Source organism: Eptesicus fuscus, chromosome 22, assembly GCF_027574615.1.
Source record: "Eptesicus fuscus isolate TK198812 chromosome 22, DD_ASM_mEF_20220401, whole genome shotgun sequence".
Classification (NCBI taxonomy): domain Eukaryota; kingdom Metazoa; phylum Chordata; class Mammalia; order Chiroptera; family Vespertilionidae; genus Eptesicus; species Eptesicus fuscus.
Window position 1 is genome coordinate 13,086,509 of NC_072494.1, and position 14,746 is coordinate 13,101,254.

Sequence of the window (14,746 nt, forward strand, 5' to 3'; positions counted from 1 at the left end):
CCCTGCGCCGGTCGCCAGACCCGTTTCCCTCCAGGCCCAGGGAAGGGCGGGCCCGCAAGCTCCCTTACCCCGTGGCGCTCGGATCTCGGGTTCTTCATCTTTCCTGCTGCGTGTCCATCCTCCTCGGCTATCCGTTCCTCAGCAGAGGAAGAGCGGGCCCTCGCTCTTGACTGTCAGCTCCTTCCCCTTCACTTTCCATCTCTGCGAAGCCTATTTTTGATGCCCTCCCCGCCCCCCCTCCCCTCCATGGTTTCCTTGTCTCCTGAACCGATCGAGGCAAAAGATCGCAGAGCAAAACCGGTAGCGGAGCATGGCCCATCATGAGACTTTTCCCCCAATGGTCACTGGGTTGAGGGGTGGCACTGGCATTGATTGTACAAAGGCACTAATTTGTGCGAACGAAGACACGCACGTGATTCCAGCCCCTCGCTCGCACCTGGGTCCCAGCCTCGCGAGCGCAGATTTTTCTCCCAAGCGTCCAAGGTGGAAGGCTCCTCGGCTATTGGCCTAGAGGCGGGCCGGGAGGACTCCGGGAGGCCTCTCATTGGCTGTTTAATTCTCAGCCGGTGCACCCTTCAATTAACAAAGCGCGCTGTCCCCGCGTCCTGCGGGCTGCTAGGGTGGGCCGGCCTCGAATTCCTTCCGGGTAATTGGGTATCAATCCGCAGCCGCCCGTCGCTCGGGGGGCAACCCGCGGAGGGATTGGTTGTGGCGGGGGATGCGATTGGTCGGGCTGCGAGCCGGGCGTTGATTGGTTGCGGGCGGGCTGCGGGGGCGGGGCAGCGGCGTCTGAAGCGAGGTGCGCGGAGCGGCGAGGCGGCTGCGAGCGGGAGGAGGCGCCGGCCGCCGGGCTGAGGTGCGAGGAGTGCGCGGCCGCTGATTCGAGGAGTGGTAAGGGCGGGGTGCGGGAGCGGCTGGCAGGGGGGGTACCCCTGGCAGCGAAGGGAGGAAAACGTGGGGCTGAGGAAGGAAAGCCTCCGAGCGCCCCCGGGCGAGGCTGAGGCCAGGGTGTGGGGCCCGGGGGCGGCCGGAGCCCCTGGTGGTGAGGCGCCGGCGGGACAGTGCTACCTCCCCACCCCCCACCCCCCGACCCCCCGGGGCCAAAGGGGATGCTCTGGGCCCAGGGTGAAGCCACAGCCGACCCGGTGCGAGAGGGTTTGCCAGTTCGGACACTTCCCACGGACCGCTTGTTTTTGAAAACCGCTCTCAGTTTATGTTTGCCTTTTATGTCCCCCTGCTTTTTCTTCCATTATCTCTAATAAAATGACTATTTGCTGTCAGAATAATAAATTGTGGGGGGCTGTTGTTTTTCCAGTTCCCCTCCCTACTCCTCCCTGCAGGTATCATCGTGGGTTTTGGCTGAAGAGTCCCGTGCCAACGTTAAATTTTTTTAGATTCTTCTCAGCTTACGAGAAATGAACTGAGGCTTTTCTCTCTCTCTTGCACTGATTTAAAAATAAACGTAGCGAGGATGAGGAAATGGAATGGGGTCCTTCCACAAGCCCATCACCGCGTTTTAGGTGCTTTGCAGGTTCTGGTTGTTGGGAGCTACTAGATCCTTTCCCTGTGGAACTCACCCTGTAACTTGACTCCTATGTTTTTTGAAATGATAATATAGGCGGAACCCCTATCTGATCGTTGTTAGCAGCTTTTTTAATACAAATGTCCGGAAACTTGGAAGTTAGGTTTGACCGAAAACCGTCCTCGAGCTACACTTCCCATCTCGAAATGATCCAAGTCTCCTTTTTCCTTAACCCAGCTCCCCCCCAGGACCTCCGGTCTTCACTTCTGATCGCCTCCGCATCACGTTCAATTTGAAGTCATGAAATCAGACACAAGCTAGCATTCAGTCCTATACAGTTGTCCCCATTTCCATCGTATTATTTCCCACTTTCTTCTAAAGAGAACCTTACAACAGTGTGAAAGGATGGGTCAGTTGTAGAATAAATAAACACTAGATCAATCAAGTAGATAGGCATTCTTGGAGACATCAGCTGATAACTCAGTTGGCGCAAACTTCATTTGTGATATCCAAAGAGAAGTTAGTAAAATTTAGCTTTGGGTTCAAATAGAAGTCACCCAATGAATGAATGTATCCTTGTCACAGATACTCACCTGCCTACCCCACACACCCCTCCCACCACCAAATTGTCAGTATTCTCTGTCTTAGATGCTACCTCTACCAGGTGCTCAAATGGGAAACCGGGTAGCCAGCTCCCGGGCTCACCCTCCAACGTTTCCATAATCAATTCCTAAGTCTTACGTATGCTCCCTATTAAACACTCACTAATCCAGCTGCTTTTCTCCATCTGTATCTTTGACACCTGGACTAGCTTCGGAATGAGCCTCCCCACCTCCGCTGTTGCTGCCTTCAATTCATTCTCAATACAGACACAGCCATTAGTCAGAAATTACAAGCAGTGTATGTGTTGTGAAGGAATGTTTGGCGTACTACGGAAGCCCATAGCGATGAAATCCAGTAATAGTATAAGGGCCAGGACTGAGGGGATTTGGTTGCAGAGCCAGAGGAATATCAGGCATCCTTTTGCCTTGATCCTGATAGTTTCTCAACTGGAGGGGGGAAAAAATGCTGTGAGTCTCCTTTAAAGAGGTGCCATTCGTGACTGGTCTTCAAACCACATTGTATGGAAATGACTAATTAGCTGTGTATCCTTAGGGAAATTTCTTTATCTCCCTGGGCCTCAGTTTCCCCACTTGCAGCATTATTAGTGGAATTGGATAATTTCTGTGGTCCCTTCCAGTTCTAAAATTCCATGATTTCTTTGTCCCATATGCATGAATTATGGCCAGAAAGGTGGTGTTAAAGGCAGACAGCATTAGAGTTCGGATAGAGTTATTACTGATCTTGTTCACAAACTGGATTTGTTTCAGTTTCCCCAAACCTTTGACACCTGCAAACTGCTGTCTGTCAAAATAAGACCTTCCCTGCCTGATAGGAAGCTTCTTGAAGGTATCTACTAAGATTGAGCTGTTGTATCCCCAGGGCCAAGCACATATACTAGTATTTATTGCTTTGAATGCAGGAGATAAGTGGTTTGCATTTTAATGGGGTGGTTTTTCACCTGTGCACCATCTAAGAAATAAACCGTTTAAATTCTAGCTCCTCCCAGCTGTTGCATTAACCAGAAATTTATATTGATTTTTCATTGCCATGTAATTAGTTGGTTTGGTATTGATCTTTCCTACTAGACCATTTCAGGGCAGCAGTTCTTATTTCTTGTTGTGTCCGGAGCATGCTCAGCCCACAACTATTAATAGTGCACATTAATAGTGAAGACAAGCTTTGCATTTTAGAGACGATATGAGGAAATATACAAAGTAGCCAGTAGATAAAAGAAGTGAAATCTTTTCTAGACACCCAGAATAAACCATATCTTCATAGAGGAAAATGGTAGTTCTTTTGGCTCAAGAAGTAAGCAAAAGAGAAATCTCCTTTATGAAACCAGGCTTGTTTCCTTTCCTTTGGTATATAAAGAGATGTTTACATGATACCACCCAAACTTTCACAGAAATGTTGAAAGGTTTTATTTGCAGCCAACTTAGGGGGCGGGGGAGAGAGAAACTGATGTTTATCCAGTTAGGGAAGGAACCGCATATCTCTAATAACCCCACATTGAAACTCAACCCTTTATTCCTACCCACTCTAAGGTGGGCGGGCGTGCGGAGCAGCCACAGTCTTTTGGGTTGAAACTCAATCTCTACAAGTGATAGGCTCACTTGGTCAGAGCATCGTCCCATACACCAGAAGGTTGCAGGTTTGATGCCCAGTCAGGACCCACACCTAGGTTGTGGGTTCAATCCATGGTCAGAGTGACTGAGAGGCAACGGATCAATGTTTATCTATCCTCTTCCTCCCTCCCGTCCTCTCTCTCTCTGCTCCCCACCCCCCTCTCTAAAAATCAATAAACATGCCCTCGGATGAGGATTATAAATAAATAAATAAATAAATGTGATATAGTATACTGGGTCCACTTACTGGGTAATTAATTGCCTAGAATAACAAGATACTTGAAAAGAGTCCCTCACTGAGGTGATAAAAGGAGGTTTTGTTTTTTCTGTTAAAGCCATGAGTCTGGGCAAGAGTGTATTACATTTCTATTAAAAAATAGATTTGTCAAACTTCTGGTACCTCTCTTGACAATCTTTATTTATTTCTGCTGATCAGTAAAGCTCTCTGAGGCCAGATGCAAAACTGGGTCCCCTGACTGACAGAGTAAGAAATCCACCTACAGTCTCCTCATGTTTATATGCTCCTCAGAATGAGATTTCTGTGCTGGGTCTTCTGTTCCTTGTCACTCCTCCTGAAAGGCTTTTAGGAAAAGCACATATGGAACCGAAGTTTTATTCCTAAGTAGGTCCTTTATTAATGAACGTGCTTTTTTAGGCTTACCAGGATACAATCATTTTTTTCTTGGATATAAGGGTTGAATTTTTTTTTACCTGAAGCAAATTGTAGCATAAATTACATTTCCTCACTCATTTTAAAGCAAATCTCATCAAAAGCCGAATTGTATCTTATTCTACAGATTGTAATATCTGGAAATAGAGACTGTCTAGTTGTTTATTTTTGGCACCTACAGTGTTTTCCAACAGTATTCATTTTTGAATCGAGTGTGTTGACCAAAATAAAGATACCAGGTACTGTTTCGCTGAGAGTGCTTCCAAAGTAACTTTAAAAGTTTTTAAATATGCAAATAATAACCCAGACTCTGGGTAAGAGGTTAGGTGACCTCTTCAATCAGGTGTACTCTTCTGCAAAATGGGTTACTTCCTATTTCACAGGATTGTATGAAGATTGAATAAAATAATGTATGTAAAGTGTGTGGTGGCATTCTACTCAATATATACACTGAGTGGCCAGATTATTATGATCTCTGAACGCATAATAATCTGGCCACTCAGAGAGTGTGTGTGTGTGTGTGTGTGTGTGTGTGTATTAGAGGCCCTGTGCATGAATTCGTGCATGGGTGGGGTCCGGCCAGTCTGGAGGGGACATGGGCTGTTGGCCGGCCTGCCTGCTAGTCAAACTCCTGGTCGAGGGGACAATTTGCATATTAGCCTTTTATTATATAGTATATACACTGAGTGGCCAGATTATTGTGCATTCAGAGATCATAATAATCTGGCCACTCAGTGTATATTGTTTCATCTTCATACATACACTGTAGCATCTAGCACATCTACTTACTATATGTGGCTGAACTACACTGGTGAAACCAGTGGTGTAGACAGCAGATAAACCATCGCCTACAGTGTGAACAAGTACTGTCATGGAGGCATCATTTACAGGGCAGTGTGAGCTAAGGAGAAACGCACCTGATGTCAGCTAGGGGAAACCCTAGAGACCTCAGAAGACATGGTAGTGGTAGAGATGAGACCTAAAGAAGGAATAGGATTTTGCCAGGAATACCAGATGGACTAAAGAGTAAGACTAGGAAGACAGAAGTGACACATGTCAGAGCAAGGATACATAAGAGAGCACATCATATGCCTGTAGTAAAGCTGGGATTAGAATCTAATGGTAGGCAGAGATCAGATTACAAAGAACCTTTTATGCCATTAATGAGTTCACATGCAGGCAACCGAGTTGCTGAAGTAGAGGAATTTTATTCATTCATTCAACAAATGGTTATTGACAAAATATTTATTGAAGGGCTACTGTTTACTAAGCACTGGAAACCACTGGAAGGTTTTACTCAAGAAAGGCTTGGAAGCATAGAAGGGCACATACACGAAATTTTAAATAGTTTGAAATAAAAATCTAATATTTTAAATATTTAATAATTTTTTGTTCCTTTGTCTTTTAAAACTGTGGTCAATGTATAATTCTAATTGCAATGCAGGGATGAAGCGTGCCTCTAGTTGTATATGTATGTGTCCCTTAACTAACTTGAAAAATACCGAGACCTTTTACTTGATACAGATTCTGAGTCTGCTCAAGCTCTTAACATGGGGAAAAGTAGGCAGTAGTATTCCCTTTAATAATAATAATGATAATATAATGTATTCCCATATGTCTCTGCCAGTCATAAAGGTATTGGATGAAAGTTCCTTCTTTTCCCTCATTTGCTTATTTTAGGATATAAGTCAGACTACAGCAGAAAATGTCCACCGAACGGACTTCTTGGACAAGTTTGTCCACTACTCAGAAAATAGCACTGGGCCTCGGGATCCCAGCCAGTGCAACGGTTGCCTATATCCTATACCGCAGATACAGGGAAAGCAGAGGTATGTGAACCACACAACTGTACATATGGAAATGTTCAGACCATGTTCAATTTAACAGCCTTGTTAAATTGAAATGAAAACTGTCCTTGCTAGACTGGGGATCATTTGCTGGGATGTAATTGGCTTTGCGTGAGGAGTCTTTGAAACTATTTGATTCTTCTTTTCTGTATTCTTAATGTGAAATGAATTCATTTTATAATTCTATTGATCTGTTCCCTTTGGCAACATCAACATTGCAGTGGATTCTTTTTATTTTTTTGATATCCATACTCTTATCTTTTTTATATGTTCCTTGTATTTAATTGTTAGGAGAAGGCTAACTGTGGGGTTTAATTTTCCCTATGGGCTGGACCTAGAGAGGACCTAGAGAAACTATTTCTGTACAGACGGGCGAAGTTCTGAGCCTAATGGACTACTCGGGCAACTTCTAGCCTTCATTCTTCTCCAAGAGAAATAGTTTGCCTAAAATCCAACAGCTCTTGAGTGCAGAGCCAAATGCTTTACCAAAACACTTAGCATCTGAAACAGTATCCCAGAGATAATACTCATCTTCTGGTCTTTGGGGATCTTCTAATTGCCACTCAGATGCTTCTTCTCTTTGTCATTGTGGTTGAGATTTTCAGTTTATCTCTTGGATCAGTGTCTCTTTGACAGCTAGATTCAGGGGAGGGCTCGTAGTAGCTTTGGGTGTTAATCTAAGTCTGATCTGATGAGCCATGATCTGTGCAGAAGAGCGGCTGACGTTTGTTGGGGAGGACGACATTGAGATAGAGATGCGAGTGCCCCAGGAGGCTGTGAAGTTCATCATTGGCCGGCAAGGAGCCAATATTAAACAGGTAAGTGTGTGAGCCAGCAGTCTGCTTTTCCAGGGATTGATTCTACTTTCCCTTCTCTGCCCTTATCCCACAAAATCCACCCACATTATGTATATTTTGAAAAGAAGAAAACATAAAAAAGAAAAAAAAGGAACTTTTTAGATAATATGCTGTTTACTTTCTAGAAATGAATATTCTCCCTAGAGAATGGACAATTTAGCTTGAAATGGGGATTGGCTGCATCTTAGCTTGGTGTAGCTTGAACCATGCTTTTTTACTTTTCAAATTCTCATTAATTGACATTAAATATTGAATTCCTGCCTGATTCTTCTTACCATCTTCCATTGTTCAGGTGGTGTTCAAGCAAAATACTTGATTCTCTAATCCAAATAAAATTAGGAGAAAAGAGGGTTCAAAGCACAAAGAGAGAGTGTTTTTAAATTAACTGCTATTTGGGGTTACCCTTGTCACTAATTTCCTTCCATAAGTACCTGTAAGTGAGGACTGCTTATAACAGCCTGATTTTGCTGATAATTGTGTCCAGTTCCACCATCTACCTCCGGGTTAGGTTTAGGGTGTCCTTCGCTAAAGGGGAGCTCTTCCAGAGCATATTGCCATGTGTCCTTTTCTCTGCAGCTGCGGAAACAGACAGGTGCGCGGATTGATGTGGACACAGAGGATGTAGGCGATGAGCGGGTGCTGCTTATCAGTGGTTTTCCTGTTCAGGTGTGCAAGGCCAAAGCAGCAATCCATCAGATCCTGACAGAGACTGCCCCAGTGTCTGAGCAGCTCTCAGTTCCCCAGAGATCTGTGGGCAGAATCATAGGTACCACTGGACAGCTTCCTCTACTGTTACCTTTTATTCTTTACCTTTGCCTTTCTTTCACATCTGCCCAAGGCTGTTTCCTGGCCTTACTTCCCTTTCACCTTGCTGAGGGAAAAAAAGGGACATTGAGATCAGAGCTTCTCTCTTTTACAGAGCTGTTGGCAAAGCAAAACCCATTATCTCAAGAAGTTGTATGATCTGAACTTTACAAAAATGTTCCAAAAGGGTTCAGGTAATGTTACTTACCTCATAATAGATTTTTGTTGTTGCTAATCCTCACTGAGGAGGAGATTTTTAAAATATATATATATTTTTTATTGATTTCAGAGAGGAAGGGGGAGAGAGAGAGAAACATCAGTGGTGAGAGAGAATCATTTAGTGGCTGCCTCCTGCATGCCCCCCACTGGGGACGGAGCATGCAACCCGGGCATGTACCCTTGACGGGAATCGAACCCAGAACCCTTCAGTCCACAGGCTGACATTCTATCACACTGAGCCAAACCAGCTAGGGCAAGAAGGGTATTTTTTCCATTGATTTTTTTGAGAGAGTGAAAGGGAGGGAAGAAGAGAGAGAGAGAGACTTTGATATGAGAGAGATACATTGTTTGGTTGCTTATGAACACACCCCGACAGGGGCCGGGATTGAACCTGCACTGCAGGTATGTGGCTTTGACCAAGAATGGAACCCACAACCCTTGGGTGCATGGGCTGATGCTCTAACCCCTGAGAACACCAGCTAGGGCATAATAATGGATTTTTAAAGGGAAGCTGAGGATGCTTATATTATCCCAAATCATTGTAGATAGTGCTCTATAGAGCACCTGTCATGCTTTCCTCTAGAGCAGTGGTTCTCAACCTTTCTAATGCCGCGACCCTTTAATCATTTTCGTTGCTACTTCATAACTGTAATTTTGCTAGTTATGAATTGTAATGTAAATATCTGTGTTTTCCGATGGTCTTAGGCGACCCTGCTAGTAGTTCTCAACCTGTGGGTCGTGACCCACAGGTTGAGAACTGCTGCTGTAGAGCCTAAGACCATCAGAAAACACAGATATTTACATTACGATTCATTAACAGTAGCAAAATTACAGTTATGAAGTAGCAACAAAAATGATTTTATGGTTGGGGGTCACCACAATATGAGGAACTGTATTAAAGGGTCGCGGAATTAGAAAGGTTGAGAACCACTGCTCTAGAGCATTACTTATGCTGCTGTTAGAGGCAGAGAAATGTCCTTTCCTTGGTCCAATGTTTCATACACCTTGTATGATCTCTTCTAATAAAGTGAGGATGTAAAGTATACTGAGTGGTCAGAAAGTGGAAATGACATGAAGAAGTTAACCTAGCCAGTGTTAGAGTTTAAATAAAATGGATAGAGCAAATATCCAGAACTATCCTTCTTACAGTAGGAATTTTAGTAGCTCCTGCTTTCCATTCAATATTTTGTATTCTGTTCAGTTTGAAAATGGGCACTGACTCTCTTCTAGTAAATACAAAATAGTGATTTCTCTAGCAGTTAATGTTGGCCAGGATGTAAGGACCGGATTTTATGTATTGTTCAATGTAGGGAGAGGTGGTGAGACGATTCGTTCTATCTGTAAGGCCTCTGGAGCCAAAATTACCTGTGACAAAGAATCAGAGGGGACATTACTACTATCAAGGCTCATAAAGATCTCAGGAACACAGAAGGAAGTGACAGCAGCCAAGGCAAGTAGTTGATAGACTTGGATCATATCTAAGAATGAGAACCTTTTATTCCATCCTGGGTCAAAACATCTGGCCACATAACTACCGTCCCTTTCTGATTTTCCACAGCATTTGATACTAGAGAAAGTTTCAGAAGATGAAGAACTTCGGAAGAGAATCACTCATTCTGCAGAAACCAGAGTCCCACGCAAGCAGCCAATCAGTGTAAGAAGAGAGGAAGTGACAGAGCCAGGTGCAGCTGGAGAGCCAGCTTTATGGAGAAACACTAGCACTAGCCGGGAGCAGGCTCCTCCGCTGGCAGATCCTCCCCACAAAGGAGGTGGTGACATGGCTGTTGCGGGGCCAGAAGAAGGTTCCTGGGAGAAACCGAATGGTGACGGCTTTCAGAAGTCTGGAGCCCAGGCCAGTCCAGAGATGTCCATGTTTGAAAGTATGTAACAGAGAGGGAACCCATAGTTACATGGAAGATAGAAATACCAGCTTAGATAACCCAAAATAGGAAGTATTTTTTTACTACACTTAGTTTTCATCACAGATATGTCTTTCTGGTAATACTTTACTTGGATTAATACTAAAGATAATATTTTTCTGAATATAAATCAGCTAATGTGGAGAACACTATAGAAATATTCTAGTTCATAGGAAACTAGTCTGCAATATGTCAGATAATGAATTTACATTATATTCTTTCACCAAACATACTTATTAAGTGAAACAGCATGATTTTTCTTGCCTGTCATTGTTTGTAAAAATCACCATTCAAGAAAAATTAAAAGGCTGTCAGCTTTGCCTTTTATACATAGGTATAGGATGAGCAGGGGAACCAGGGCCCTGAGAGGTTCACACATTGGTCCAGGTTCGCACAGTGAGTCAGTGAAAGAATGGAATCTGGACAAGCCCCTATCTGTCCACGTATCTTTTCACTGGTCCATGCTGCAGCTAGCATAGGGAGGATTTACCGTCACTATAATTGGTGACTAATTTGAATACATAGCTGATGACTAAGAATGTAAACTCTCTTATTACTCATTTATATAGGAAGGTACAAAACATAGCTTAAACCTCTCTTCAGGATGTTCTTGTATGATTCATCCAGTTGTCCCTCCAGCCACTTCTAAAATGGTAATAGCCACTTGATATTTGTTCCCCCTGATGCAGTCTAGTCATTCCAACCAGAAATGATTCTGATATGGTTACCGTATTAGATGGTGATGATTCTGCAGCTTAACTTGCTTATCCCTATGTTTAGTCCCCAGTCCTGACTTCAGTTTCCATGCTGATGAGTTCCTAGAAGTCTACGTCTCTGCTTCTGAACATCCTAACCATTTCTGGATCCAAATCATTGGCTCCCGAAGCCTGCAATTGGATAAGCTTGTCAATGAGATGACCCAGCACTATGCGAATAGTCTGGTGAGTTGCCATAGGGACAGGGCTTGGTCTGATGAAAAAAGGGCATATATTTTTCATTGTGGTATATTTTTTTCCTTTTCCTGTGGATCAACTACTTGTTCTTTTTTCCTTCTGACATTGTTTATTTTTAAGCTTACCCCTTCCTAACTCTACCCCCTCCTGACTCCTTATCCCCATATAGCCTGAAGACTTAACTGTGCATGTAGGAGACATTGTAGCAGCTCCTTTATCTACAAATGGTTCCTGGTATCGAGCCCGGGTCCTTGGCACCTTGGAGAATGGGAACCTGGACCTCTACTTTGTTGACTTTGGAGATAACGGAGATTGCCCAGTGAGGGACCTCAGGGCACTCAGGTCAGTGTGGAGGCCAGAGTAGAATCCGGCTTCAGTGCCAACTGTTGGCTCAGCCCTGGCCATAGGGTGGTGAGCTAGCTGTTGGCACTCATCACCAGGGGGATTTGGGAGAACCTATATACATAGAACAGAAGATTATCTTCTCCTGCTGGGTTGGCCAGAAGCAAGGAATATAAGCAGGCTCTCTGGCACCAGAAGTCTAATTTCAATTTCTTTCACTTTAGGAGTGACTTCCTAAGCCTTCCATTTCAAGCAATTGAGTGTAGTCTGGCGCAGATCGCCCCCTCAGGTAAATTGGTCACAACACTTACTGACCTTGCCTCTAAATAGAATAACTGATACAGCACGTGGGAGGAATCCTCACATTCCACAGCTTTTGAGTTAAAGGGGCTCAAGTGTCTTTTCCTCACCAGCACTAGAAAGCAACAGCCAGAAACTTGCCTGGCAGTCAGACCTAAGTGCCTTCCAGAGCAGAAATATGTAGTTGCAATTTCCCTCCAGGGTATAGTTCTACCCATGTCAGCACTGACCCCTTCTTGGGCTCTCCCCACAATCTTTTATCAGGTGAACAGTGGGAAGAGGAAGCTTTGGATGAGTTTGACAGACTTACTCACTGTGCTGGCTGGAAGCCCTTGGTGGCCAAGATCTCTAGCTATGTCCAGACTGGGGTCTCAACTTGGCCCAAGATCTACTTATATGATACTAGCAATGGGAAGGTAAGATTGGGGTTCACTCGTGCTCACTAGCTTTAGTATATTTATAGATTTGTTTACCTTTTCTTTCCCAGAAAACCTGTCTGATGTTACTCCTACTTTGTAAGATCCTGCCAGTATCAATCCTAGCTCTTTGGCCCCGTTTCTTCAGATGTGCCCTTATAGAGAGAACACGATTCCCTTTTTGTTTTTCTTCTCAGAAACTTGATATTGGGTTAGAATTAGTTCGTAAAGGATATGCAGTTGAGCTTCCTGAAGACATGGCGGAAAACGGAACTGTCCCAGGCATGTCGCACGATGCGGTGAGTGAGCTATCGCAGTCATTGAGGGTGCTTCTTTGGGGCAAAGCTCGTGCCTTGAGAAACATGAGGGCTTCTAGTCATGATGTAAAACTTTGTTTTCTGCGTCCAGCGCAGCTAGAGAGCGGGTCCAGTTCCTGAGTAGAGGAGCTGGGGATTGAGAAATGGAAGGAAGGAAGAGACAAGACACAAAATGGAAGGAAAAAGCTGGGAACCGGGTGGGACCGCTGCCCTCTTCTGCTGGAGAGACAGTGACCCAGAGCCCATGCAGCATGTTTATTTTATACCCCCAAATACCAGGAAGTTTCACCAAAAGTCAAGACAAAGGAGATTATTTGCATTCTTGAGTAGGCCCGAGCATTCCTGGTGCTTGACTGGATTTACATATCAAAAACTCACTACCGAACCTGGGCAAAAACAAGAGTCAGTGCTGATAACACCCTTGCCTTTTTGGTAAAGCGTGTTCCCAGGGCGTGGCTTTGCCTGTCGCCGTGGATTCAGCTGACAGTAATTAAAGAATGCCCATGTGCCTTCCCAGGCGCTGTCTACATAGTCATGCATGGCATTTTGTAGAGTGCTTTCCTAGGTTATCGAAGGAGGCATTGTGTCCCTCTCAGCAACCAGGCTCAACTGCCTGAACCAGACCCTATGAGCAAAGTGACAGAGTGGCCACTCCTTTCCCACCAGCTAACATAGTCTTCCTTTTTCTCATTTTCATCCTCTCAGGCCACAGAAGCAGCTGCCTCTCTCAGCAGCATGTTCACCGAGAGCAAGAAGAGCTCTGGAGAGATAGCAAACACCCTGTCCTGCCTCAGCTTATCAGGTACAAGCAGCATTTACTCCCCAGAGCGTCCTTGGAAGCTACCACTTCTCAGTCAGTCTCTCCAAACTAGGGAGCTTGTAAGGCTTGGCCCTTAACCAAGGTGGTCATTGAGCATCCCTGAGCCTCAGTGGTGATGCCTGTTAGATTAGGGCAGTGTCTAACTTTCTCCTCATTCCTGCTATGTAGAGGCTGCCTCTATGTCTGGTGATGATAACCTTGAAGAGGACTACGTAATCTGAAGTCTGCTTCAGCTGCCTCAGCCATCTGCTTTGCTTTGTGAGTGGAGCTATCATCTATCTGTAGCAACAGGAAAAGCAATGAGGGTGACCAACAGGGGCCTTGCTTTAGTCTGTCTTCCCCACAGCCTATCTAAACACTGCTTCTCTGCAGCTGCTTTCCTGTAGCTGAACTTGCTCTCAGATTGAGTCCTTTCAAGCTTTTTGTGTCTTTGTGTTTTTGGCAGGATTTGGTACCTGGAGAGAGGAGCCTATGATAAAGATATCTATGCAGTCCTTCCGTTATTAATACACAGTCTGGCTTGCTGTGGACCAAATGCGTTTTCTCCTTCCTTGGGACGACCAGAAAGAGTGTAGGGCAGGAGACAAATATGTGTTCCTACTCCACTCTCCACCCCACCCGGACCCTTCCAGTGTCTGAATCCTGCTGCATTATGTCCAGGCTGCTCAACATCTGACTGTTCCCTCCACCAGTCAGAATGCACACTCCTGCTAGACTGTGTCCTTTCTGAGGCTGGGAAGTAGCCAGGGTTTGGTCATTGGAGGTGATGATTCTGCATACTTCTGACTCACTTCCTCAGGTGACTGGTTAAGGGAAGTTTTTTCATGATGAACTAACTCAAGGACTGCAGTTCAGTCAGGAGGCAAAGGGGAAAAAATCAGCATATTTATATTAAAAATCCGCATAAACTGGGAAAAGAATGCTGCCTCCCAACCTCAACTGCTGATTTTTTTGGAGACAGGTTTATTGAAAACATTACTCTAGCTATTTTCCTGTACATTTTGGTTAAAATATAAGCATGAAGAGAGGCAGCTCAGGAAATACTATAATTTGGTAGTATAGTGTCTATTATATATTTATATATGCTCACACCCAGAGAGAGAAAGAGAACATGTATAGTTTTTCAAAGCGTTTTGGGGGGAGGGGGGTTCTTTGCTGAATAAAGTTATCAAAAAATTATCCGAAACTAAATGCTGGTTGAATCACAAGGTGGAAGCAGGCCTTTGGGTATCTCTTCTGAACCTAAATCTGGTGAAAATGGTGAACACCTCACATAAAGGGGTCCATCTATAACAAGTGTTCCTCCGTGTATAGATCATATTCTTTCCCTCAAGTTACCAGAACCAACTTAGGTTTGGGCTGGGTAAAAAAAGACCCCACCTAAAGTATTTGAAAGAAAAAACCTGGATTAGGATTCTAGAAGCCTGGGTTCTAGAAATACATCTCTGGACTCAAGGGAGCCTGTTTCCCTACAACCTCTCTCCTCTCAGTATTGTCAGGATCCAGTGAGAACTAGGAAGGTACTTGAAGTA

At 44.5% G+C, this 14,746-nt stretch overlaps 1 protein-coding gene across 1 annotated transcript; it reads left to right on the forward strand.

Moving 5' to 3' along the window:
- Positions 1-852: 852 nt before the first annotated feature.
- TDRKH (tudor and KH domain containing) lies at positions 853-13,499 on the forward strand. The gene is given in 14 exon segments (XM_054712253.1): positions 853-891; positions 6,101-6,249; positions 6,979-7,085; positions 7,701-7,890; positions 9,458-9,597; positions 9,706-10,027; positions 10,847-11,007; positions 11,189-11,361; positions 11,586-11,650; positions 11,926-12,077; positions 12,275-12,376; positions 13,100-13,196; positions 13,383-13,440; positions 13,442-13,499. Coding segments are annotated over 13 exon segments (1,749 nt in total). The 5' UTR covers positions 853-891; positions 6,101-6,125.
- The last annotated feature ends 1,247 nt before the right edge of the window (positions 13,500-14,746 follow it).